The sequence below is a fragment of the Cariama cristata genome, unplaced genomic scaffold (assembly GCF_000690535.1).
Source record: "Cariama cristata isolate BGI_N322 unplaced genomic scaffold, ASM69053v1 scaffold6734, whole genome shotgun sequence".
NCBI lineage: Eukaryota > Metazoa > Chordata > Aves > Cariamiformes > Cariamidae > Cariama > Cariama cristata.
Window position 1 is genome coordinate 128,790 of NW_009613428.1, and position 27,175 is coordinate 155,964.

General features: G+C 37.2%; 1 protein-coding gene across 1 annotated transcript; it reads right to left on the reverse strand.

Moving 5' to 3' along the window:
• Positions 1-23,299, reverse strand: ANLN (anillin, actin binding protein; the record flags this gene model as incomplete). Its single annotated transcript, XM_009699014.1, has 23 exons — positions 1-177; positions 581-753; positions 2,795-2,902; positions 4,455-4,541; positions 8,522-8,634; positions 9,638-9,659; positions 10,027-10,065; positions 11,515-11,571; positions 11,651-11,699; positions 12,595-12,721; positions 14,562-14,744; positions 15,060-15,195; positions 15,849-15,996; positions 16,305-16,456; positions 17,015-17,241; positions 17,764-17,880; positions 18,781-18,901; positions 19,387-19,494; positions 19,631-19,824; positions 20,774-20,993; positions 21,695-22,041; positions 22,483-22,767; positions 23,146-23,299. Coding segments are annotated over 23 exons (3,291 nt in total), but the record flags the coding sequence as incomplete, so codon positions are not given.
• Between the last annotated feature and the right edge of the window lie 3,876 nt (positions 23,300-27,175).

Here is a 27,175-nt window from a genome sequence, read left to right on the forward strand (position 1 = left end):
TAGTTCATGTGGATTTTTGCATACATATTTTCTTCATATTTCCCTTCCAGAGTTTAAAGCTTTCCAATAGGTTTGTAACAGGCATCAGGCTGCCACATGCGAAGGTCAACAAGCACTTGGTTGAGCTTTTGCATCCAAAGGTTACGCTCTTCTTTAGTATCAGCAGACAGCCAGTTCCTAAAAGGCAGAGAACCCAATGGATTAGATATGTCTTTTTCTGCCTCTACTTAGTTATTCTGAAAAATGTCAAGCTGATCACCCATGGAAGCCCAAATAGCAGGGAAGAAAATGAAGTCAAATATTCCACAACCCTGCTACCAAGCTACCTGGCATTTCCACTTCTGGAAAAGTTGAGTTCTTTGTCTTCAGAAGACTGAAATGGGACAGCAAGACAAAATAGGACTAAAAGTGAACCAAACAGTACAAGTGTCATCCCAAAGTCTTAGCATTTAAATGAGCTTCGCATTGGCATCTCAAAGTTGTGAAGCTCCTATGTTATTAAAACTATCACTTGACGCAAAACATCCCTCCCGCACACATCCCATAACTTCCCACAACCTTCATGATTTTATCCACTCACTTTGTAACACAGAGCGTGTCTCTGCATTGGCTGACGAGAGTCTCTCTGTCATCCTCCCTCTGAGGTCTGACAGTTATTAGTTCAAAAGTGTTGGGACGGGCACAGAACTCCCTGTTGGCAGGTTCAATCTGATGATTAGTGCAGTTAGCCAAGTTTATCCGGCCCAAAGGATGCTGAAAGTGAAGTCAGTTCATCAGTCAAGAATACTGCAGCCAAGAGTAATTCTGAACAACATATGCTTTGACCAATTTTTGCCATATTAAGTGAACTCCCCGCCCCCCCCCCCAATTACTCCATACAAAAAGAGGGATTCCACTTTTTGCATCTAAGAGCCATAGCTGAAGCAAGAAAATATAGACAGTGGAACATGCCCTGCTGAGCCACGTACAATACAGCTAACAAACCCATCCCTTACCAAAGGCTTAGGCTCTAAAATATATCTCCCCTCTTTATTCTTTAAAAAAAGCTTTTTAACTCTCATATTCAAGAGAGCGTCATAATAAAATCCAAACTGATAGAGTAAACTCCGTCAAAGCCTACAGAAAACAAGCACTTTAGGGATGCTTGCATCATTCTTGTTAAAGTCTATAAGCATATGGATTCATCTTCAAACACCCAACTAAGGCACCAAAGTGCCAAGTCCAGCTGCTTCAGCTCCCTCTATAGTCAAGAGCTAGAGGCCTTCAAAGAATATTTCAAATTTCAAGGCAGTTACCTTTCTGTTGACTATAGACAGAGGCTCAGCTGTATACTTAAACTTAGTTACAGACCTTGGCTCTGATTCTTCACACCTATAGAATACCTCATTAGGGAAACATCACAAGCTGCTCTTGGCTTGGAGAAGAGTTTGCTATTTATCGGGCATGTTCACTATACTATTCCATAGATAGATAAAATAACCTAAGTTACAGGAAAAAGGATAGTTCCATTTCAAGGAACATTAAGAAACAGGTTGCATGTTGGTGAAATATGTACAGCCATGGGAAATCTATTTAAAAAACATTCTATAATTTAAAGTAATCATTGCCCAACACTGATATTTGAGCTACATTTATCTCTGCATGATAGAATAGATATAGTAGGGGAAAGGAGAGGTATTTAATAAGGATAGAGTTTAGTACTGCTGCAGATGATAGTATATCAAAAGAATATAGCTGACCCCTTCTCAGAACGATAGTGAAACAAGTCTAGAAGATTTTCAAGAGCAGAATCTCAAAACCAAACCAAAGCTTCTTTCTTGTAGACAAAAGCAGAATAGGAACCTTTTTCTTGCTTAACTCAATTTTTTTTGTCTATCTTCTGTTACAGTAGGCAGAGATTTTTCCCTCTCTCCTGGCATGGAAAGAAAGTTACATTGATATATTTTGGCAACGTCAACTATGAGCATATGGTCTTCCTCTGTTAGCAGGGAAGAATCTAAACTCAGGCATCTGGATTGGTATAGAAGACCCAAAAGGACTAGAGAGTTTGGGAAAGAAAGTGTTCTACCAACAAACAAGCAAGTGTATAATATTACATTACTTAAGTGAGAGAGAAAAAACCCTCCTGAAAGCAGTCTTTAAAAGGACCTGGAAACATTTCAGTACACACTGCAGTAACAGGCAAAGGAGACAAGAAGGTTCAACTCAGTGACAGATGAACGTTTGACTTGTCTTATTAGCTAGACAATAACAGGTTTCTGTGAGAACCATTTTAAAAGCATCAGTTTCAGCTATAATGTAGAGCTGCAAGAAAACGATGACTGCAATAAGATAGTCCATGATTACAGCTATGCTTCTGTAATATAGAAGGATTGCCCACTCTAATTCTCTACCATATTAAGTGTTAGAGTCATTATTTTGTCTAAAACTTAAGGCTACTAGATAGAGTCTGCTTATTAAGCTGTACAAGTCTGATCAATTTCAATTAAATAATTAGTCATTTGACAAGCGTAATGGAAAGCCTTAAGACTAAAGGGGAAATTAAATACAGATCTTCCTCCACTATTCCCCTTTCCCTCTAGACAAAGTGGTCAGTTTCTAAGTCTGCCCTGATTTAGGTCAGATTTATGAAGACAAGTCCCTTCCATTCCCCAAGGGAACTTCATGAACTCAAATCTCGTGCTTTGAATAATGCTTACCTGTTTTAAGCTCAAATGTTACTGTCATTAAAAATGAACAGCAAGTTGTATAGGGTACCACAGAACTTCAAACAAGCTTTATAAAACAGCATTACCTTTCGTTTTTCATCATCCGGATATGTCCAGTAAGATATGCAATTTCCAGACAGCACACACCAGCGCCTATGCCATGCTCCGAATCCACTAACATCTTCAAACATAGTCTTAGAAAAAAAAAATATTTAAAAATTTAAAAAAATGGGTTAACATTATACCTTGAGCTTGGTCTGTACTCAACTATTTTTCTACCAGAATGGTTCTGCAAGTACAACCTTTCATAGGAGCAGACATAAGAGAAGGAAAAAATATATACTGGGAGAGACTTCTATTAGTACAGTATATTTATATTTTCCAGATAGCAAAGAAAATGGGCTTATGCTATCATTCTCAAGTTTGCAGCCTTTTGCACAAAATGCACCTATCACTGCTATTTCAAATTACCAGATTTTCATGTTGACAGTGGTAAACATTCCATTTATTTTAAGATAATAGAGGGTTACTTATAGCAGAAACAGGATGAATGGTTCACAAAACAAGTATTAGCATAACATGATTTATTATGATTAAGTATTTAAGAAATCTTTGACTTACAATTCAGGATTACAAAATGTTTGGCTATTCTACAGGCCACACTCAGGAGCCCAGTCAGTTTAAAAGAAATTAGAAATTGATTTTTAAGTGTTTGTGTTGGCAGTTATTCTATCGGATGCAGGATTATGCCAATTTCAAGCCCCATTTCCTTAGTGCTGGAATGGAAAGTTTAGTATCTGACTTCTGTTCCTGATCCCTCTTGAACTTGCATGGAACTTTTTTTTCCCCAATTAATTTTTGTGTGTTGTGTTTTTCACTCTTCGTTATTCAGCTTATAATTTTTAACAGTGCAGGGAGCTTCCAAACCCTTACTCTGAAAAAATTTAATATGCTTGTACATCATTCTTCAGGTTTTACATATTGTATAGTAGAAGTAAACAAGGACTTTCTTAAATTAGTACACAAAAACATGGGATAGCAAATACCATAAGCATGTGAAATGTTTGCATCTAATGAAATCTGTTCAACTTCAATTCAGTAAAAGGAAAGGAGACAGAGAACCGCTTGAAAAGTGTCTAAAGAAATTCTGATTTCTGAAAACACCAAAATAACAGCAAATGTGAATCTTTTGCTGAAGACTTTTCACAGCACATTTACGGCATCTGCTGGACACCATCTCAACAGCGCCATCTATTGGGCCCAAGTCTCAGCTGCATTTTGTAAGTCCAGTTCTAGAGAGAGAACTGCTCAAGGTGTTTCTCAAAAATACTGTCGCTTCCTTGTCGCTTCCGAAGTCTGAACATGGGGGACGGGGGAGAATTCTTTTTCTAGGGAGAATTTGGTTTTACTAGACAAAAAAAATTCCAAGATGTCCTGTAAAAGTTTTTGGCAGAGAAATCAGAATCTCATCTCACATCACAGATTACAGTAAGAGAAAGTTAACTGAAGTTTAGAATAACAAATGAACAGTGTTTAGTAGAAAAAGATAGACAAAATCCTAAAAGCTAGCTTTAATTTAGGCATGGTTAGAAGATAAAGCTTTGAGGTCTGGTTCAAAGACAAAAAAAAAATCAAGCCAGTATTAAGCTTCCCAATCACTACAAACACATGTGTTAAGTTAAAAAAGTGACTACATTTAATAGGACATGTCATTTCCAAGACAGACATTTGAAGTGAATACCTTACCAAGAACCCTTTCTCCTCCACAGAGGAATCCACTTGGCATTTTAACTTTAGATATATGTGACCTTCCAAAGGAGACAAAAAGGGAACCTGCAAAAAGCAAAACAATTGGTCATTTGATTTTGACACCTCTCAAACTCTACCAGTTCAAGCAAGCCACCTGCACTAGGATGTTAGCACTGTCTTGTTCTTAGGATCTTCAGCCGGAAAGAAGTGGTCAGTCTCAAGCAAGACAGTAATAATCAATTTTTGTTTCAAGTTAAGAAGCTTTTCAAGATTTATTTGCTTATTAGTTTGCTCAGGACATATGCACAAACATGCTTCTATCTAGAAAAACAGGCACTCCAAGCATGGTTAAAAAAAACACAAGGCACCAGTCCACATCCTGCAAGCTTCTCTCAGTTTGACATTAAGCCATTTGGAAAATATCAAAGTGGGCTTAAACAGGATTGGTACTTGGATGTCTAACACTTTTTTGGCAGATACTGATGCAGTAGTGTCTACTTAGGTAAATATTTGTATGAAAAAAACTAGACAGGGAAAAAGTTATGAAAGCAGTTCTTATCAATTGGAACTCAAGGTGTTGAAGACCTATGTTAAGTCATTTCTAACAAAAGGGGTTCCAGGCTCTATCTTCTACCACTGGAAAAAAAAAGTATTTAACTACCGTACAGAAGTTGGTTAAATGGTTATTTGATATTCGAGAGTTTTGAGGAGGAGCATGCAACAAGGACTGCCTTTGGTGATCAAATAATTTTTACGTGCTAGATCTACTCAACTGAGACAGCATGCATGGCTTGCTCATGCTCTTGGCCCTGCAGTACAGTAAAATTTTGAGCACCGGGTAGGAGACTGCACGACCATTTGAGAAGCAAAATTACTAAAACGTTTCCACATAATAGAAATAAGTTGCAACAGTCCTGGATTTTTATCAAAAACAACTATAACCCTACATGCTACACCAGGGAACATTGGCTTATACCCTACCAAACCACAGTAAAATCCATTTCTGAATGAGGGCCTTCGTGAAGCTTGGCCAATTCCCTCCTTCAAGTTTGTGGGTTTTGCATTCCTTTCTAATTTCTATCAGGACAGAAGAATCTACTCTGTGGATTATGAAGTTTACCAGTGAAGAGCTGTGTGACAGTAAAGCAAAAAGGCAGTATGACAAACCAAACATATCAGTTATGCAGCGTCTACACCAACATTACTAATTACTAAAGCAGATCTCAAAACACCCTCCTGTACACGAGAAAATATTACATTCTAGTTAACAATATATCCATTTCAAAGGGAAGTGGGGTAGTGGTGGTGGAAAGCAAGCAATTTGTTGAATATCCAGCTAGATGAAGAGAAAACCAAAGCCTATGACTAGGCTAGCTTGCATTCTGGTGTGATCATTCAGATATCTACCATAAGAAGTTGGCTTACTGTCACAGAAGATTATCTGTAAAGATACTCAAGATAATGCTCAAGAATTTGCAAAAAATTGGTTTCTTAGGAGACTTTTGATTATAAATAGGAGATGATAGCTACTAAAATTTTCACCTGCTTAATTTTGAGAAAAAACATAACTAAAGTTATCTAAAACACTTTCTTCTGAGGGATTCGAGTTAACTATTAACTAAATCAAAATATTTTCAGATATTAAAGACCAATTATTTCTTCTAAGCATATCAATTTACATAACTCCTAAAGCCAAAAATGTATACATCATGCAAAATGTTATTTGCACATTTGTGTACAAGAACCTCACATTGATATGTTTAGTACTTTCAAAGCTTTAGTTTTTGGTGATCACTTTTTGCCTAAAAAACAAAGGTCTTGACAGAACAAGGTCTCGATAGAATAAGAAACAAGATATTTAGTTCCCAAGTGATTTTAATTTTCTTCTGTGGCAACAAGTTGAGTTAAACCAACATTTAGGCCACCAGTCATTTTTCCCTGGGCCTCTATCAGCAGAGTAGCTGATTCTACGTTCTGTGCTGTTCATCAAGAAGTTGGCTCAAATTTCCTGAATAGCAATCTTTAAGAGACACATCGATGTTCTGAAGTAAGAAAAACCCTTCTCTAGTGATCTAGGAAGAAAAGAGACACACGTAGTTAAGGAAAAACCCTAGGTGGCCTAAACAACTTTTGAGTTCTAGCAGCATGCTTATTATTGTAAAAGATAATCTTAAAGACTCTGCCAAGTCTTAAAGGCTGCTAACATCTTATGCTTAGTTAGTAAATCTTTGTAAGCACTTTCTTAGAAGAATTTTTAAAAAAATAAATATTGCAAAAAGGCCAGACAGACATGAGCAACATGCATGAGGAAGCAATTTCCTATTTTGAGTTATAAACTAAAGGATCATAGCAACCTTGTCCTGGAACATATAGCCCAACAGTTCTTTTTCCTCCCCTTCAAAATTTATCTAGGAAAAAAGAAACATGCTCAATGCAATTAGTGTAAAGTTAAGGTTTATAAAAAAAAAAGGACAGAGTTATAAATGAACATATTTTGGTCTTTTCTACACTGAATTTTAAGAGTGCATATAAAAGGGAGAAGAAAAACCCACTGTGTCACCAGTTACTTCTGTATTAGAAATGCACAGAGCAAGTTAAAAAGCTGCTGTCCAGTACAGCCACAGGCCAAGTCAAAACTGAAGCTTTACAGAGGTGATAACTTTTTTTTTGGTTAAATTATCTGACAAAAATGGAAATTCTTATTCATAACTGTTGAAGTTTGCACCTGGAAAAAATGAACCAAGTTATGGTTTCCCTGGAATCCTCTTTGAAGCTTGTGCTACAGTTTACTAGTTCAATTCACTGTTCTGTCCTAAAGAGTAAACTAAACTTTCAAACCCAAATTGCTGAAAATAATGTAAAAGCCAATTCCCATAACTCCAAGAACAAGGGGTTTCCAATAACCAAGCCATACACAAAATAAGATTTCTACACACAGTTCTGGGTAAGAGGAACATTTATACTGAAGAATCAAAGTTGGTACTTCTGAAGTTCACAGAGTCAGTAACAGCAGTGCAATTCAAATGTTAAGTTCTGTGAACTGTTTCAGTAAAGGAGTCTGCTTCTATCCACAAAAAGTAAAACTTTTGAAAAGCAATTTGGGATTATTGTGATATTTTGTTTTTAATCTTATGCACAAAACACAGGCGATTCTCGTTTTCTCATCTCTCATCAGAAGCTATAATTGCAATACTACTATCATCACAATAAGACTTAATTAGCCAAGAAGAAAACCTATTCTTATGCTGCTGTTTGGATAGATAAAGCTGTAATTTAGTACTACCACGAGCTGTAGTAAATTTTGAACTAATTTAAGTTAGCTTAGGATAGTTGCTGGCATAAACACCTATTAAAATAGGTTTTAGGTATAAGATATTACAAGGTTCGAGATTACAGTGAATGTGAAAATGTATTTTTTAACTTCTAATGGTAAGAGCCAATAAACCTATTCTGTTTAGACAAGGAACTAATGGTATAAAACTCAATAACAGCGTGGTCTCAAAAAATATTAAGATAGATTGCTTCTACAAATTTAATTGGGATATGAAAGGAAACTCATACTCCTGACTATATACAAATGGAAATTTTAAAGTCAATTAAAGGCAGAAAATTTCAAATACTTCATTATCATTAAAACACACTTAATATCTTACTTAGTGATAACTGCAAGACTAAGAGCAACAAACTGTATGAAGACCACGTACAGAGATGCCAACTGCGTAAATCAATTTTTTTTGTCAGTGAAAGCAAATCAGTAACCAAATGCCTTCATTATCCTTGCATAACTATACCTCACATTGAGCTTCAGAAACGAAAGAACACCTGGCATAATAATGCAAGTCTTTCTGTTGCATCTCAAAATTACATTTCAGTCATATGAAATTAAATATGAGTAACAATAATGATACATAATTTCCCCTAAATATATATAAATAACATACATAAAAACGTATGTTAGATTTCTAGGATGGTAATTTCATTTGAAAACAGTAAACTCAGACTGATATTCATTTTTCTAGTAGTACGCAATTACCTTTGGATTAGTAACCAACAGTTTCCATTACCTTGTCCAACGCAAATTTGGCATTTCCTACAGAAGACAACGACAGCTTGTGGGATCCAACAAGGATGAAATTAGTAGTGCGTATAGCATTAGGGCCACCTGGGCTGGCCATGGCTGTGGAGAAAGAAGTTGAAGTCAAGTCATAACCCGACACACAATCAGGATGCTGCAAGGCTTAACAAAGGCTTTATTTGTACCACAGTAGGTGTGCCCTACTCAGTGCTCCAGGAGAAGCACTCTTTGCAGTGCAGCCCTGTCGCACATTTGGACAGGATCTTGATGTACACTATTGCTCCTCGGTAGAACTTCTCTTTCAGAAAGAAGTTTCGAAATATTCACAAAGGAGAAGACGAAGCATTTTAATAAGTCTCAGGGGACAGAGAGTACTCTAGGGCACACTACAAAGTACATGCGCCCTGCAGTAGGAACTTGACATTCAAATCTCTTAACCTTTTATCAAGTGACACGCTGCAGTCTTCCAGAATTTGTACATCTATATTCCTCTTTGCACTTACATCAATAGAAACAAGCACTATAGCTCAGGCACAGGAATCTAACTAGTTGCAGCAGCATGGTAGACATTCCAGAGATAGTTCATGAGCTCCTTATTGCTGCAATTTGTAGTAAGGCGAACTCAAGTATCTTATACTTTAGTCAGACAAGTATATAATACATTTTTATGTCGTTAGAAAAATACTCAGAGACCCTGTTCTTCTCCCCCAAGAGTCAGAAATACATAAACATGTCAAAAAGACTACACACAGCAATACTTCAGAATCTGTTCGTATGTTCAGGTTTGCTCTGTATCACTTTGTTGACATCAGACTCTAGTTTAAAATCTTAACATTTGTTTGAGTTCACCTTTTCAGGAAAACAATGTAAACCACAGGCATCTGATACCAGATACTAATTTTGATTTTGTGCAGAGATCTTCCATTAAACATAATGGTAACTCAGATATAAACACAGGGCCAGTTTCTGGGCTGGCAAACTTACATAATTCTGTATTTATTACTCCCAAATTATCACCTGTTACAAGTATTATTTATTGATACACTGCTTTAGACAGCAAGTGTAGATTGTTCATCTTGGCATAAGATGTTTTGATTTTACTTACCTGGAGTAAGAAGGGTGCTTTTCTAGAAAGAGAGAGAGAGAAATAAAAGCTTAGTGGAAAAGTAATTTCTGACAATTTCTACAGAAGACTAAGCTAGGTTAGAAAGAAACTAGATCTGAAGTACTTTAAACCAAGCAAACACAAACAACCTGACAAGAAGGACCAAATAAATATGTAGTAACTGCCTATTTTCAGCATTACATATTTAGAGCTGCTACGTATTTCTTGAGCTGATGGCTAAAGTCTGGCAGAAAGCTGGACAGTTTATAGAGCTTCAAGTAAGGGACACACAGAGTCTACTATGGGCACAGCCTTGTTCAGTGTGAGAATATGGCCTTTGAAAGTGGTCATAAATGATACTTATGAGGTAATATTACATTCATACTTACAGAGGTAATAGATGTTAATAATCTCTTTGGAGTAATAACCTACAAAAGAATATAGGAAGATAAATGGATTTGCTACTAAATTTGTCCATCACATTAGTGTGAAAGTTAGACAATGAAACTACTGAAGGCTTATCTAAATAAATTTTGAATGGATAGTAGTTGTTCTAATGAGTAAGTCTTGGGTTTTGACTCGATGTAACATATTTCAATAGAAGGAATGCTACATATCAAAGAAATATTTACTGCAGAAAAGCTTAAGTATGCATTAGCTTTGGATGGACAGCATGCGTTTGAAAAAACCAATATTAGTAGACCTTTTTCCTTCAAGTAACAGGGCATCAAAGGTACATTTGCTTGTTAAAGATAAGGGTTAGCAATACATGTACAGAGATGTTCAATGTGCTACTGTTGTACATTATCTATATTTGCAGGTGAAAATCTCAAAGTTTAAGTGAGACTGTATATTAAACATGAACTGGAATTATGGACTCATTTATTCTCAAAGCTGAAAGGCCAGTATAAAAAAGAAAAGCAGATACAGGATGCCATCAGCAAACCTATAACCCCACATCAGCAACTTATCTACAGTGCCACAGAAATATTCCATTTTAAGTAAAGATTCCTCTAAACTACAGCACAGGTGATAAAGAAACCCTGGACTTCAAACTGGTTTTATTGGGGGATAAGTGGAAGCATGCTTTCATTGTGCCAAATGAAAGTAAAGATTAAAGAAAATCCTGTCTCTGCAGACAGAAATAGGAACTTAAGTACTCTTTCCAACTGTTTTGAAAGATACTCAAGTTTCTTGTTTTTATTAAGTGACAGATGTCTTGACAAGGAGGAAACTAGACCCAAAATCATTAATACACTGTGGACTCAATGACAAGAAAAAAAACAAACAACAAAAACAAACCAAAAAAACCCACACCCAAAGCACCTCCAGAAAGCCACCAGCTTGTTTGGGATCAAAGCCTTAAAACACAAGCACTTGAAATGTGCCCTCTATCCAAGCTAAAATGTTTATGTCTAAGGAGTTATTAAAACAACGTTTGCTTTAAAAAATAAGCATCTAGTGCTTTTACTTAACACTGGGAAGGAAGAAAAGTGTTGCTGTTGAGCAATAGAACCTTTAAGACAAATCAAACTGCAAGGTAGGGCACTATTGACTGGTGTAGTTTAAGTAAAGTAGAAAATAAGGGCACTAAATCACTATCAGAGGCACCACACCCAATACAAGTTTGCAAAGCATAGCATTTTGCAGAACTAGTAAGACTACTTCTTCCCCTTCAATATATTTCAGACTCAACCAAGTGCTGCAGATCCAATCTACTAATAGCTGCAGGACTCCATAATCCATCTGTCATTGCACATGTTCAAAGAAAGAACCAGAAGAGTAAAAGAAACAGACTAAGTTCTCCCTGAACACTGCAGTCTTCCTAGTGTATCTTCTGTTGAAATACAACATACTGATTTTCATGTTTCATTTACCTTAGATTTATTTGCCTTTTTCCTTTTATCAGTGCTTGTAACTTCTTTTCTCTGCACCTGTAAGACAAGAAGGTATTAAGAAGGTACAACACATCATTCTCCCTTACACATCCTCTTGACAGGAACTGATACATACCAAATTGTAAACTTCTATATTTATTTCAAAGTCATTTGACACATCATGCCTAAAAGGGAGGAGGGGAAAAATAAGTTAAACACAGATTGAAGCAAAAAGTTTTTTAGTTTGTTTGTTTTGTTGTTGTTTTGGTTTTTTTTTTGTTTTTTGTTTGTTTTTTTTTTAAGTTACTCTTTACTTCTCCCCTCCTTCCACTCCTTAAGTGTCCAGAGAGCAGCTAGGTTCTACACAAGAGTTCACTTCTACAATAGTACTCTTTAGTCCAAGTAGCATTGCTGGTTTTAAGACCTGAGTGCATTACACTATTTCAAGATACTTTCTAGAACTCAAAGAATGAAAGGGGAGGGAGGAAAAGGGGCAGGTAGAGTGCACCTACCATTTCTCAGTCCACTGCTAGCACACATTACTAGAAACAGAGATTGGGGGTTTTTTTGAGTAAATACCTTTAAGTGAAAGTTCCAGTTGGGTTGGGCTTTAAAAAGGGAGTTTGCTTATTTATTTTGGAAGACTTTTGCTAACAAACAGCCATTTGAACTCACAATACCTTTTTAGCTAACATGAGAGTTGAAGTTTTAGTTTTAAGAGTATTATTTTTTTCCAGATATCAAAACCAAATAGCTATACTAAATGTCAGTGGCTGCAAAAGAGAAAAAACACGTCATCTCAGGCAGAGCAATCCATCTGTCATTGCAGGTGTTCCAGAAGAGAACAAAAGTAGAAAAAGCAAGAGATAAATTAGCTGATGGATGGTAGAATAAATCTAGATTGCTCTTTCGAGAGAAGTGCATTCCAGTTATTTCTTGAAGCAGGAAATACCCATACCACAAGATCTCACCATATTTGTTTGCAGAATATGACATCCTTATACGAAGATTTTAAACATTCTTAAGCATGCTCTACTCTCAGAGTTGAAACTGGTTCCAAAACAGTTTCTTTATACTTACATAGTAAATGTTGTAGTAAAAGTAAGAGCATCTCCATTCAGGGAGCTGGCAGTACTTGCTAAAGGAGTTGCAACCATGTTTTCTGCTCCAGATCTCAGTATTATTACATAGTAGTAGTTTGCTGCTTCTGTAAATACATATCAGATTGGTTTGTTAGCCAGAGGTGTCCAAGTATCTAAAAAACCTCAAGTGCTGCATTGCCATTAAACACATCTCTGTTTCACCCCACTTAAACACGTAGTTACAGTCAAGAATTGCTTATAAACTTACTCTTAAAAAGAGGTTTTTCCCTACTGCGTCCACTAGTAAGACTGTCTCCACAGGATTCACAACTGCAAAACTGCCTGGGGCGTCTCAGGCCAGACCTACACTACCCAGTGCGTGAGAGGGGAGAAGAAGAACTTCCAGTCAGATTCAGCAGTTAATCTTAGTTCCTTATACTTTGCTGTTATTCTTGAGGCCTGCCAGCTTCACCACACATCGGCTTTCGTTGCTGCCCGTTCTCATGTTTTGGGTTTTTTTTTTTTCAGTCCTATGAAGGAACTAGTTAGCCAGGCAACTAATTTCCCTAACTTTTCACATAAGGGGAAAAAAGAAAGATGACCCCAAGCACACATCTCAATGGTGTCAGGAGATAATTTGGAGCTTGTGCAGCAAAACTCTGAACAGTAAAGCAACAGCATTGCATAATATCAGACCATGTTGAAAGAAAAACCCAAACCAAAAACCCAAACCAGTTTGAGTGCTCTGTTGCATAGGACAAGTCACAGCTTTCAGAACAACTACTGAAGACTCCCGTAAGCATTGATTTGTACTCTTTATATTTGATGTTCTCTTCAGAGATGAAAGTGATTAATAGAGCTTCTGGTGCACAATGTATAGCAAATGCTGCACTTCCAGAATAAAGTTTTGATGACAAATAGTTCATAGTTGTTTGTTTAGATAACTTCATTGAGAATTACTGATAGAAACTAAACTTCTATTTCTGTAACCATTAGAGAGGCTTTCCTATAAGAGAGATTAATTGTCTCATGCAACAAGAACTGTAAATATCTGACCTAATTTACCCCACTCCCAACATGTTACATTTATATTCTTGGCTGTGGTTTTATTTGAAAAATAAAAACACACTTTACATTTCATAGGACAGTTAAACAAGAAAGGCTACATATGAATTCGTTAGTAGAAGTTTTGCAACCAATATTAAACAAGACTTTGTCCAATGGCTTTTGTCCTCAAGTTTTAGTGAGGCAAGAAGTAGGAACCTGTCCATCTGTAACCATATTCTGTGGCATTATGCAAAATAACACTGGTTATTGTGGGCTTGAAGATTCTTTAAAGAACCACATGACAGAAGCTTATATGTTCCAGCGTAAGTCTCTAGATCTACAGAGAGATATTGCCAGATATTCTGGAACAAAAGAAGAAACAAATGCACATTTTAATGCTTTCATGATCTAAACATGACAAGATAATGGAAGCCTAGTTTGTAAATTCAGAATTTGGGGATGTTAACAGAAGGACTGAAAAAAAAAAATAGAGGCTTAGTGAGCGCTTCACAACAGAGGTCAGAATTTACGTAATGATATTTAGTACTAGACTTGCATCCACCAAAAAAAATTCCAAGGCAGCAAGAGAGAAGACAACCTGAGATACAAAATTCTACTTCCTTCCCAACAGGTTACAGAAGACCACAAAGATCTTTAAGACCAGCTGGGAAAGTCTCGATAAGTTTCTTGAACCTCACAAGCCAGAAAAGAATGCAACTAAAACAACCATGGAAAATATTGCCAACTTAGCCAAAAAGCAGATCAATTAAATGTAACTGCTAAATTTTCATTGCCCCCGGAGTTCTGATGAACACCAACACAGAAGACAAAAAAAACAAGAAGAATGAACTGGAAATATATGTAGAGAAGATGGGGAAGGAGGAGGGAAGGGGTAAAGCTTTCAGTTGCTAGTTTTACCTGGCTTTTGAACTGTACCACATACAAAGTCCGCTTTTAGAGGTAGACGCATTTCTGAAATGGAAACAGATCCCCTGGATGGGGCAAATTCAGTGGACATAGAAGGAGCTTTATTTCTTTTATTATGAGGTCCCTCACTCTTCAGTTTATTCAGTTCTTCCAATAAAGCAGTTCTCTTCTCAGCTGCACGAAGAAATTAATTAATTATAGTTGTAACAGAGGAAAAAGTATTACTGAACATTTTTTTTGCCATAAGTATATAAAATGCAACGGAAATGTAAATTGTCTTCCAAAATAGTAGGAATATTAGGGACAAATATACCAAAAATGTCCTCTTGCCTATAGAAGAAGCTGAGACAGAACAGATATCCTCTCTCGTTTTCCAGGAGAAATATAAATAAGCAGCTACAAGGTAGCATAAGAAATGCATTGCCAGAGTTCAGAAATTTTTCCCAAATTGTTCATGATAAAGAATTGAACTTGAGTCTAAAAACCTACTTGCAAGGAGAAGAAGTCTCTCTGCTTCTGCTTCTTCTTGCGACCCTTTTCCATGTTCCTCATCAAAACAGCAGTTCAGAGCTTGACTGGCTTGATGAATCACTGTCTGCTGCATGTTGATCTCATTATTTAGCTCCTACAGTAAACCAGTAGTAAAAATTATTAGCAAGAAGAGAGAGATTTAGTGTTACATTCAAACATGGAAATGTCTTGAGATTAGCACTTTTCAGGCTATGCTTCAGAAAAAAAAGACCATTTAGATAGTAAGCTACAAAACTCTTGCCATTTACAGTTACTTCTGCTAACGAATATTGCAGCACAACTTTTTTTGACCTCAGAGGTAATTTAAATATGGTGGGAAGCAAATGAATTCAATGTTTGTATGCCCCATATCCAGTCTAGTCTTCCCTTCACCAGGGGAAAGCAGCAGTTAACCAGAAATTCAGCAATGTAGGTGAATGAGGCACCAGTAAAGATCAGAAAATTGCCTACTGAAAGTATGTAGTTATGAATCCTGTCTAATTCTAAGGCAGTAATAAGATATAGAATCTCTGATCCCTTCTCAAGATGATAGCTTGTTCTCTCTAGACTTACACTATAGCATGACCCTTTTAAGAGATGCATTAGCTGTTCAAATTATGCAGTATCATTCCCTACCATTAGGTATTTATGCTAAACAACCTAATTTTGCAGTTCTAAGCAGTATGTTAATGTCCTGGACATTCACAGGGGAAATTAAGCAAGGAAATAGTAAATTAGAAAAAGGATTTTAAGAAGCATATTAGATACCTGCATTTTCTTTTTGATATTGACTTGATCAGATGGGCCATTCTTTTTCATTTCTAGTTTGGAAGCAACATCTTCTTTGCGAACAATGATTTGCTTTATTGAAGGACGATCGGTTTCTTTAAATCTTTGAGATCTGTATGCATCAACGCTTTTAAAAGAGGAAACACCATTAAACATTTCACAGGTGTGCCAAGCTTTTTTTATACACATACATATGTATCAGGTATTGATGTTCCCCAGCTTGCCTAAATGGCTTTAAAAAACAAGCATTCTATCAGCTTATTTGAAGTTTAAGCAACATAAAGACCACACAGAGACAACCTTGGATAAAGGCTGAGATCTTGAGAAAAAGCTTCATTTTTAGTTTATGCAGTACACTTCATTAGAAGAGTGAAAAAAGCCAGTGTCTTAATTTGCACACTTACAGAATCAGAGGTGGGTTTTCGTGTTTATTACCTATACGGAAGGTTGCGATCTTCTGACATAGAGCCAATACTGTCTCCAGATTCTGCCCTGGGGACTTTAGTCCTTTGGAACTTTTCAGACTTCAGACTTACATCACTGATACTGCTACCTTCACCAGTTGACTTACAAGGAGAAACAAAGGCCTGGGGAGAAGCAAAGGTTATATTACAGATATCTCCCCATATTAATGATTATCTGTTTTCTCTCACCTTTACTTGTTTTGCATATAAACAGTAAATTTGAAGGCTGCTTAATACCATTTAACAAGCATTTTACAAATATTTCCTAGGACCTGGAGCAAGCCGATTTATTTATTTTGAAGACACCAACAGGTAATTGAACTCAAGGAGATTTCATCCTTAGTTTCCAAATGGGTACAGTTACATAATTACTTCTCTTCAGATTTTCATTAGTAACCACTTCATTGAATGCATGCATACCACTGCAAGTCCAGCACAAGTCCTAGATGTGTATACTCAAGTTCGATTTAGCACAAGTTAAACCACATGTTTAGCAGAGCATCTAACATGCTATGCTATTTTCAGAGGAAAATAACTACCTCATGATGTTTTCATTAGCAAAATGTCATTTGTAACTTCCCTATTTGCCCAGGTATCACAATACAACAAAATATCACTGTTCACAAGCAAATTGTACATCTGTGATAAACAAGCCCTTCCCCACCTCCTAAGAACTCTCACCTCTGGACCAACAGATTCCACCAAAGGTGTTAACAGAGACATTGATGAAATATTCAGTGACTCTTCCTGCTCATCCTCATCACTTTCACCTTCCAGGCTCATGCTCATTTCTTTCTTCAGCTTTTCTATATCTGGACCATCCTCTTGAAGAACTTCAAAAATTTCATTTATCACTTTTGAGCTATTCATCTCGTCATCCACGCTCATTTCAATTTCATATACTTCACCTGAAGGGTGACATTTTAAAAATATTAGTAGCATCAAGACTAAACTCTTCGTTCTCATTAAACGAACAGAAAAATGTTAACCGATATGCCAACTATTATTGGTTTTCAAGTAAACTTGATTAAAAGGCACTTATAGTCAGGCATATAGAACCCTAAAGTATACTTCCATTCTTATTTTAATATACTATTATCTTGCACTTGTTAGACAAATTTCAACATTTTAGTTCAAACATGTCTGAAATGGAACTGCAAGTCCCATAGTAGAGCAGTCATTTCTGTCCTTTCCCAATAAACTTTTAATATCAGCGTTTTAACATTCCTCAAAGACTTGAATGTCAAGAGAGAAGAGTTATGATAAAAGAAGTTTCCTGATTTGTTTTAAATAAACCTCATTACAAAACACACATGAGTGTCAGCAGATGTATGGTGAATTCATTGTTCAGACTTCAGGATATTAACACTCCGCTGGACAAGTGGCAACAGATAGCTAAGTGCATTAATATACATCTACTCAATACAAACCTTTCGGTTTCTCGGTAAGTTGTTCAAGTTTTGAAACAGACATCGCTTTTACAGGGCTCTTTGGCTCAGTGATCTTCAGAGGACCGGGTTTATCAGACTCTTCACATTTAGGAGCATCTAAGTAGTTTATAAAAAAGAAGTCACTGAACATTTATGTCTAGCCTTTGAATTTTATTTTTTTAGTTATTGAATTTTAGAAGTTCGATAATACAGCTGACAACTGACAAAAAGGCTGCTAGATTAAATATTCTAGTTATCTTGCTGTCAAAGAAAAAAGCATTAGAATACATACCCTCCACAACCTGTACAGCTAGACTTCTGTCTTAAAATCAGAAAACTGATAGCACAAGAAACAATGCTGAAACCATAGTAGAGTGTAGCCACTCAAGAGTAAAAAGGGAAAATTAAAAAAACCAACCAAACAAAAAACACCACATAAAACCCACCACACCCAAACCCAACCCAAGTGCAGGATATCATCCTGTTTTTTCTAGAAGCACATTTGATAGCCTGTTTAGCTGTAATGTCTATAAGTAGCATTAATTACGTTCACTCTTTTTTCACGGAGGCTCTTCCACCCAGTAAGCACCAGAAAGGATGCCACAAGCATCTCATAATTCTTTTCACATCCCCTATTATAAGAATTAACATCATAAGGGGATACTGACAAGGGAAGAGTTCCCTCCCATTAGATTATTGTGGAAATTTGGATACTCAGGTACGGTATAGACGAAATCTATAACTGATGATTCTCATTCACTCTCCCTACACTTAATGTACATGAAAGTATGAAACATAGGTAAACCCACTAAGAAACAAAAAGGCAGTCTTGCCTTGCCAGTCTTTCATGTGGTGTAGGAGTGCAGAGTGCTGTTATCAGACGAGAAGATTTAGACAAATCAGTAACCAAATAAGAGGTCCAGTTCCATATTTCAGTGCTACTAGCCTCTTTATCTGCTTGTGAACATCAGTGCTTCAGTGCAGTATTAGCCACAGGTGAACAGTGACAGTTCTTACCTGAAGACTCCATGCTGGGAGACTTTGCTGGCCCATCACTTGCTGACGTGTCTTCTGATGATCCAAAAGCGGTGGCATCTGAACTAGGAGGACGTTTTGGACTAGCCTGAGATTGGCTTTCCTGGTAAAAATAAAAACATAGTACATTTAGGAGGTAGTGTTCAAAGTGACTAAAAAAAACTGCCAGAAAGAAACACATTTTAACATCTGCTAGGAAAAAGAGGTTGCCTATCCAGTATCAAGAAGGATTCTATCTATTTTGTAAAAAATTCAGCTGAAGTACTAAATACTAAATTGAGTGCTTGTGAGGAGCTTTTTTGCTTTTGAAGTTACAGAATATAAAAAAAACATTTATAAAAAAAAGCCAAATACATTGGCTCAAAGCAGTATCCCTTGTCTCCTTAATTGATTCTGCAGGAGGGAAAAAATCTAATAATTTGTTAACAGTCATACAAGCCACTTGGCAAGTGGTCTTGCACAGCCTGGGCATTCACAAAGGATAGGTTTTTATCTTTTATTTACATTTGCACATCCATCCTTGTGTTCAGAACACGTTAAAGCAATTCACACACTATCACCTTTTGATACAGGGAGGCAACGCATTACCATTTTAGCTTCTGGAAGTTTTCTCTTCGAACTTTCACTTTTCTCTGCACTCCACAGATTGCCCCTATCAAACCGGCCACGAAGGCATGCAAGTTCTCGTTCACGTTCCTAAGCAAATAAAGAGGGACAGGGCAAAAGCTGACAGTTTTAAGATGTCAAAACATTTCAAATTCCTCACATAGGTGCAGAACAGTAAGAATCTTCCCCGAGCTTATAAGCAAGCTATGAATGTAGCAAGTCATACCTGCTTAAGCTGAAGCGCTAAACTGGCAGTAGAGGAATTTTCATTTTGTTTGAGAAGCCTTTCCTGGATTGTCCTTGTATTTGGGGTAACAATGGGTGTTCTGCACCCTGGAGTATTCGTAGCAGGACTCCGTGCACTACGCTCTTGACAGCGCTCCCCAAAGCGTTCCAGGAAGGGCTTAATTCCTGATCCCCCTACAAGAACAATTGTTTTGCCTTGAAAGAAACTCTCAAAAACACAGAAAGAAATCACTGCAATAAAAGGTTCTCACTGAAGCAATTAAGCTGCCTCCTTTACAGCTCTTACTCCATTATACTTTATACAAACTAAACCTGAAGTGCAACTAACCACAGTAACAGAACACTGAAGTTAAAGCAGCAAATCAGAGCAAACAGATGTCCTACTCTTACTGAAGTCCACGTATGCTCCACCAGTTATTTAAACTGGTCTGCTTTTCCAACATTTCCTCTACAACCAGCCTCACTTGCATCCTTCATGTAAATGAGCATTCTAGTACATAAGGCGGATACATTGTTTGTCATCCACCCCACTTTAGTGAGCTTGCCTCTGATTGTCAGCATATCTACAGAAACACACTTGCTCTACTGGCCATCATTTCAAAGAGTTCAAGCTGTTAGTCCAAGTTTCTGACCCAACAAGCAGTTGAATTTAAAACCAGGGATGATCACTTTTTTGATATCAATGCTACCACTGTAAAGAAAGACACTATGCAAAGTTAGAGCATCTATGTGGCATTTAGCTTTGATTTCTTCTAACATATGCAGACTCTTTACCTTATCTCAATTAGATACATATAATATCCAACAATTTGAAAGAAGCTTTGAATAGTCTCAATTAACTGATCTTAGCAGGATACATTTTTTTTTTACATAGAAAAGTTAGATTGATTTTGCTCTCAAGAGTTACTAAAACCATGTCCAAGAAAATACCCTTGCAAAATGTGGAAGCTGTACAATTTATGACAATTATCACAGAACTCTTCAGGACTTTACTCAGGTTACAGCAGGAAATAGGCATTATCTGATACAGTACCAGAAATTCTTAACTAATACGTAGTTTTCAACACAGGGGACACAAGCCTAATTTGAATGAACATTTATTGAAGCTGAAAAAACAGCTTACCTGGTGTTGTGGGTTTACCCTTAGGTTCAAGTTGTACATGTGTTCCTTTGACTGGCTCTTCTTTGGACTGAACTGGTTGAGGCAAAGTTGATTTTGCTGCTTGTGTACGCTTTTCAGTTTTCTGAGGGCTGCAGGGATTCTCTGTTAGCGGTTGTCGTACTTCAGATTCTTTAGAACACGGAACAGTGACTCTTAAGGTTTGTGTTAAATTGTTTGGATCCTTCACAAGGGGAAAAGGAATAATGTTAAGATGAGACTGCACATTCTTATTCTCTCAAGAGGAGAAAGAGTGAAAGCATTCTGCATAGCATACTATAACATAACACACCTATTCCATCAACAACAGAAAAAGCTGAGAACAAGCATTAGAAGCTTTTTGTAGATTTTTTTTATTCAGTATTTCAAATTGTTTCAGCATTTGATTCCAAGTGCTTTTGCCAGCTACTTTAGGTATTTTCCCACATTTCCCTAAACAAGAATGCATGTGGCAGATATTGTCATTCAATAAAGGGCATAAATTGAACAATAGGTATCTGGTACTACTAATTTCAGCATTCTGATTGAATTTTCATACAGTAATAATATTTACAGTTTAAGTCAATCAACTATATGAAGTTACAGAGTGAAACCCAATACCTCTGTAAGAAGTCCCCTTCTGATGGTCAAGAGCAGCAATCAATTGCTTTGACATCAACTTTTACAAAACAAGTTACTCATCTTTAAGTCTTAATAAAAGGGATTCTAAGCTATTTCAGGTCTGCTATTAAAAAAGGGCATGCGGGATTGCAATAAAGCAAAAGTTGTAAATAGACTAAGATTGCTCACGCCAAATCTTTAAATTCAGATAAACAGTTATAAGCTAACATTTCTCCCCCCGATCCTCAAATCAATTTTTAATCAGCAACTAAATCAGACACTCACCGCTATCTTTGAGTTTGCTGGTTTATTAATAGAAGCCTCAACAAGCCTTTGAGAACAGGATGCAGCTTCCTGCTTTACACAGCTACTATTGATTCTAGCAGATGCTCCACTTGTAGTGGACAATTTGGATAAACAAGTAGTGCCAGGCTGTTCTTGTGCATTGTTTTGCTTTGCAGATGGATGACTTAGGTCATCTTCCCAGGAACCAATTGTAGCAGCAAGGTTAGCTAAACGGCCTCTTCTCCCAATAGGGGTATCACTTGCCAGGGCATTAGATGTCTGCTTAGGTGGAGAAACAGACAGATCTTTTGACTGGAGGGGAGACAGAGGAACACATTCAGAGGGATCTGGAAAAGAGAAAACACATTTATTTTGCTAATAAAATACATTAAGATATATTTGCATCTTTTGCATTTTGCTATATATTGGGTTTATAAACAGTCAGATGTTCTTTCCATCAACAGAATCAAGCTACTATCTCTGAAGGCATTGAGACTAATCAAGTTAAGTTAAAGCTCTTTGCAAAGCCAATACATTTTTAACCAAGCAGTTTACTAGTTTTATGTCACTGTTGTGATAAGCAAGGCACCACACTAGCAGGGAGAAGAAAAAAAAGTATAAAATTAAGCTGAGCCAACAGTTTCATTATTTTAGGCCTTCCCCAGTGCTAAGAATTCTTTACAAAAATATTAGCATTCATACACACACAAAATTTTCTTCAGTTAGCAAACATAATCATCAATGCAAACACTGAAACACACCAATACTGCTTAGCAAGTGAAACATACCCTCGCTATCCCAGCAGCGTCGCTGTTCTGCCAGTTTCTGCATCCGTGTTTTGACTGAAAGGGCTGCAGGAGTTTCTGACTCCGTGTTTGTTTTTCCTTTCTCAAGAGGCTGAACCAATGAAGCCCTGTTAGAAGCAGTTACATTCAACTCTGAAGTCACCTCAGGAGAACGACTGCTTGTGGAACTTGAAGGAACTGGCTGTATGTTCTCCGAACTAGAAGTTTGGGTCTCCGTATTGTTAGGGCAGAGCCTCTTTGATGGTGATGGCTTTGTACCAGGTTTCACTGTACAGGTCAGAGTATTCAAGCAAATTAGTATTCAAACAATCTAAAATATTTTCAGACTGTAATGCAAATAAAGTTATGATTTATGAATACGCTGATATGCCTCCCAAAATACTGCCCTTCCCAAATTTACCAAGCACAAGGCACTATCTTTGGCATTATACAATTATTTCTAAATAGCTTACTAATTACTTAGAGCATCTGGTCTCAGGTTAAGCTAAACATTAGCCATATTCAGTCCTTGTGGTCTGAATCCTGGCAACTGCATCCGTCAATGTCTAGTTTAAGATAAACACTGAGGGTTTTCACTTCTCCTTAGGAAAAAAAAGGACATGGAACTTGTATCAAAAGACAATCTTTAAACTTGTTGCAAAATACCTTCTTCACCAGGAAGAGGTGCCTGGTTACCAGTTTCTAACAAAGGCTCTCTGACCCTTTTGGTCTGCATTGTGGGTCTCACTCCCATCTTGGGCCGCTCAGCCATCTTCTTCTGCAAGTTCTCTCGCCTGGCACGGGTTCTTTCAAGGAGTTTCTGAGTAGTCAACAAATCACGTGTTACTATACATTGCAATAAGTGTGTTAACCAGCAATAGCTCAAATTAAAAATGTTTTCATTTTATATAGCATGTACTAAGATCCACAATATCAGAAATTTATAGGGAAGGCTACATTAAGGCAAACACAGCTTTCAGATGTTGCTAACTGATTTACTGTAATGCAATGGCCAAGTCACCTGACTGGCACTAACACTCTAACAAAATAAACAACATTGAAGTGGATGCCAAGTGGTCTAAAAAAATTCAACAAATTAAATGCATGGCTGTTAATATATAAAAGAAAAGTTGCTATTACGCCTCCTAAATCAAAAGGTGAATTTCTCTTCCTCAAGCTTCAATTTTAAGAATAGACTGATGTTATAACTAGTTGTCTTAATAAACAGGCTATTTATCACAATATATCTGTATACAGAAGAACACATAAAGAGATACTAATTAAGCTAACAACATTCTCTTTCATTCCCTGTGCATTGGAAATTTGAGCACTATGATCACATTCCATACAAAATAGCTATTTCAGTAAATGTTCCACGCTAGCAGAAAGTGATTCCTTACAGCTTGCAAGTTTGAAATAGGTTGTTTGGTTTTGGTTTGGTTTTTTTCTTTTATAACTGCATTCCTAAATCATTATCACTCAGTTTGATCCCATCTTAAGGATACTTAATTACTCCTTTGATCTAGGTTTTAAGGTACTTTGAGACAAGAAATCACGTGATTGAACTAATGGCCTTTGAAGGGAAGCATATAAACTGCACTTGTTTGGTGGCACATAAATTATTGTGAGAACTGTGCCAGCCATTATCTGTCCTGTTGAACAGCAATTAAATACACATTTCACATTTTTAACTGTCTAAGGCCGAAGTCTTAAACAATGTTCCATTGTAGGGCAACACAGGACAAATGGAATGTCAGTCTCAACAGTTTTTTGTGAAAGCAAAAATCAGCTTCTCTTAACTTCCATAGAAGAGGAGGATTTGGGGGTGGGGAACCCACAAGAAAAGGGGGACATATCAAATGCTAGGAGTGCCTTCAATGCAAGTTCCATGCTAGTTGTATCCACAAGCAAGTTTCCTTATTTCAACCTTCAAAAGGCAGAGCTACAAAGTGCAGGTAATACCCACATAAATAAAATCTTAAAGGCTATACAATTAACTGTTCTTCTTCCACAAAGTTAAGTATATCTTCCACAACAGTACTCCTACAGTTCTATTCAAATGCATTCACATTCCTTTCTGTTTTGTTAGTTCAGTAAAGTGGAATTTCAGTTGTTTCAAATAGGATGTCACTTCCCAAGAATGCACGCCTCTGTTGTTGAACTCCAGCTCCTATTGGCTTTTTGTATCTCAAATTTTCCATGCAACTGCTGTCATTCAAACTCTGCTATTACACATGATGAGTAAGCCGGTCACCAGAACTTGAGACTTACTTTTCAAGTTCATCAACAGAGTATTCGCTACAAGTACGTCCTCCAAGTGTTCTGACAGCCAAAGTTCCAGAGTAGGACACAGCTATTTCATTACACCTAGGAATCTGACAACTAGCAAGCCGCAGAGGATCACAGTTTGTGTTGCAAAAGCACCTTCTAAAACTCAGAAAAGGCAATCCCACTTTAAATATTGATGGACAATCTTGGTTTTAAAAAGGTATGTTTTAAAGCACATATTTGGCAGCATCAGAAAAGATACTCGGGCCCATATGTGATTACAAGAATTTGTTCTAACTACCCTGCTTTACTAGCAGAATGCAGCAAGGGAGCTAATTTATCCGTGACAATGAAGGAACAGTTAACTTCAAACGTCACATATGCAAATTTTCCTCTGAGCCACTGCATCAATTATTTCTCTTTGGTCATCCTCTATACTTTAGTCTATGAATGTTATTAAGTACTTCAAAGTACAAAATAACCTAGACTATTTCTAGCATTGTGTAGTACCAAACAAAGCTTTTTGTGCAAGAAAGGTGAATTATACAATCAGCTATAAACTGAAAGTCACAAACAGTAGGTTCATTGCGATCCTAAAAAAGTATTTATTGCACCATCTCTTCAGTGAGTTCTGTATTAATAATTTGGTTGAGATTCAGCAGGTTATTAGGTTTTGCTTGTAAGAGTAATCACAAGAATCACTATTTCAGAACTGTCTGATTTAAAAAGCATTCCACTGAATCTCACAGCAAAATTTACTTGAGCTTAAACTCAGTGACACCAGGACAAAATTTGTTACTGTAAAGTGATCAGCAAACACTGAATTAACAGCATACTTTGGCCAATTAAGGCTTGAATTATACTGCTTTACATAATCAACATTTACAATGCCTCACCAGTTCCCTGCAAGAAACAGAGAACGGTAATTCACAGGCAAAGATTATCTGAAAAGAGCTAACCTAAGGAAACGTTATATTAAAAAAAAAAAAAACACAAAACAGAACATGAAAACTTCATAGCAGGTGGTAAAAAGATCCCTTTTCAGAAAACTTTTTTGAGGAAAGACATTAAACTTCAATACTAATACACTAATATTGGTCAGATTTTTACACAACAGTGGAATGTCCTCCATAGCACAAACATTCTTGATAAGGCAACACTTCAGGCACTCTGCAATATTAGCTAAAACTTGAATGAGGTTTACTTTCAGGGGTGGCCTCACGGTTGGTCATAGCTTTTCAAACAGTCATCTACAAGAAGGGCGTGTTGAGGTTGGACTATCTCCCAGCATGCAAAACCATTTTAAACTTGATCCAGTAGTCTGGACTTGAAGTTTATGTAAGACTAGTCGGATCATGTCACTCACTACCAAGTAAGGAAGGAGGTTTTAGATGTTTATACTTAGCAAGTATATACATGGGGGTAGGGTAAATCTGCCTTGGCATAACACATTTAGTAAATATGTTCAGATCAACACCTTATTTTCTGTTTTTTTAAATCAGATCTGTGCAGTCACCTTTTTTGGGCACTCAATTTATTTAAAGTATGTCAGTTTGATATACAGATTGTTTTCAAGGGGAGGAGAGAGTATTTCACCAATGTATTTGATCTGTTTTGTTTTTTAAAGTAGCTCAGGTTTTGTTTAGACAGGCTGTGGATTGAAGGCCATTTTTACTACGGCATTTCTCAAAGCAGTCACAAGACAGCTCCACAGCTTTACATCTGACACACATCAGAGTACAGTACAGCATCTTTAAGAATTTTCCAACCTTCATACAGATTCAAGCCGGTCAATTCCACCCGTTTTATTACAGTTCTGCCTTGGTAAAACTCAAGCACACACAGGCAAATCCACCCTAACAACTGACTTCTTTTTTTTAAAAAAAAAAAAAGAGGAACTGTGCTTGCCAATGAAAGTAACCAACCACAAGTGGCAATAATGTCAAACAGGGCGCGTTTTTAATCAGACGGTCGCTGCTTTGGGCAAACTTCACACTCGACCTTTAGATATGGCAGGCACAATGTGTGTCAATACCACTCCCAGGAGCTGCCAGGGTCCCTTCTGTTTCAGCCGAAAATCTTATCTGCCAGACGTACGTGAAAGGCAAACGTGAGACGCCGTTATCAGCCCGGTTTAGAAGAGGTCCTCTCCTTCGCAAACCCGTGCATGAATAACCCCTCTGTCCTCTCCTGACGCCCCACAAACGCCGGGGTGGGGGCCATACTGGAGGTACCGGCACAAGCAAGACGAGGGGGGCAGAGAGAGCCTCCCCGTTGCAGAGAACGAGGCTCGCTACAAGCCCACAAACCCCCGGAGTACCGTAAACGGGGACGAAGGGCGCTGATAGGCCTTAGTCAGGAGCCAGGGCTGAGAGAAATTATTCCGCCCCAAGAGTGCAGGCACAAGGGGCAGCTCCCCTGCGGACCC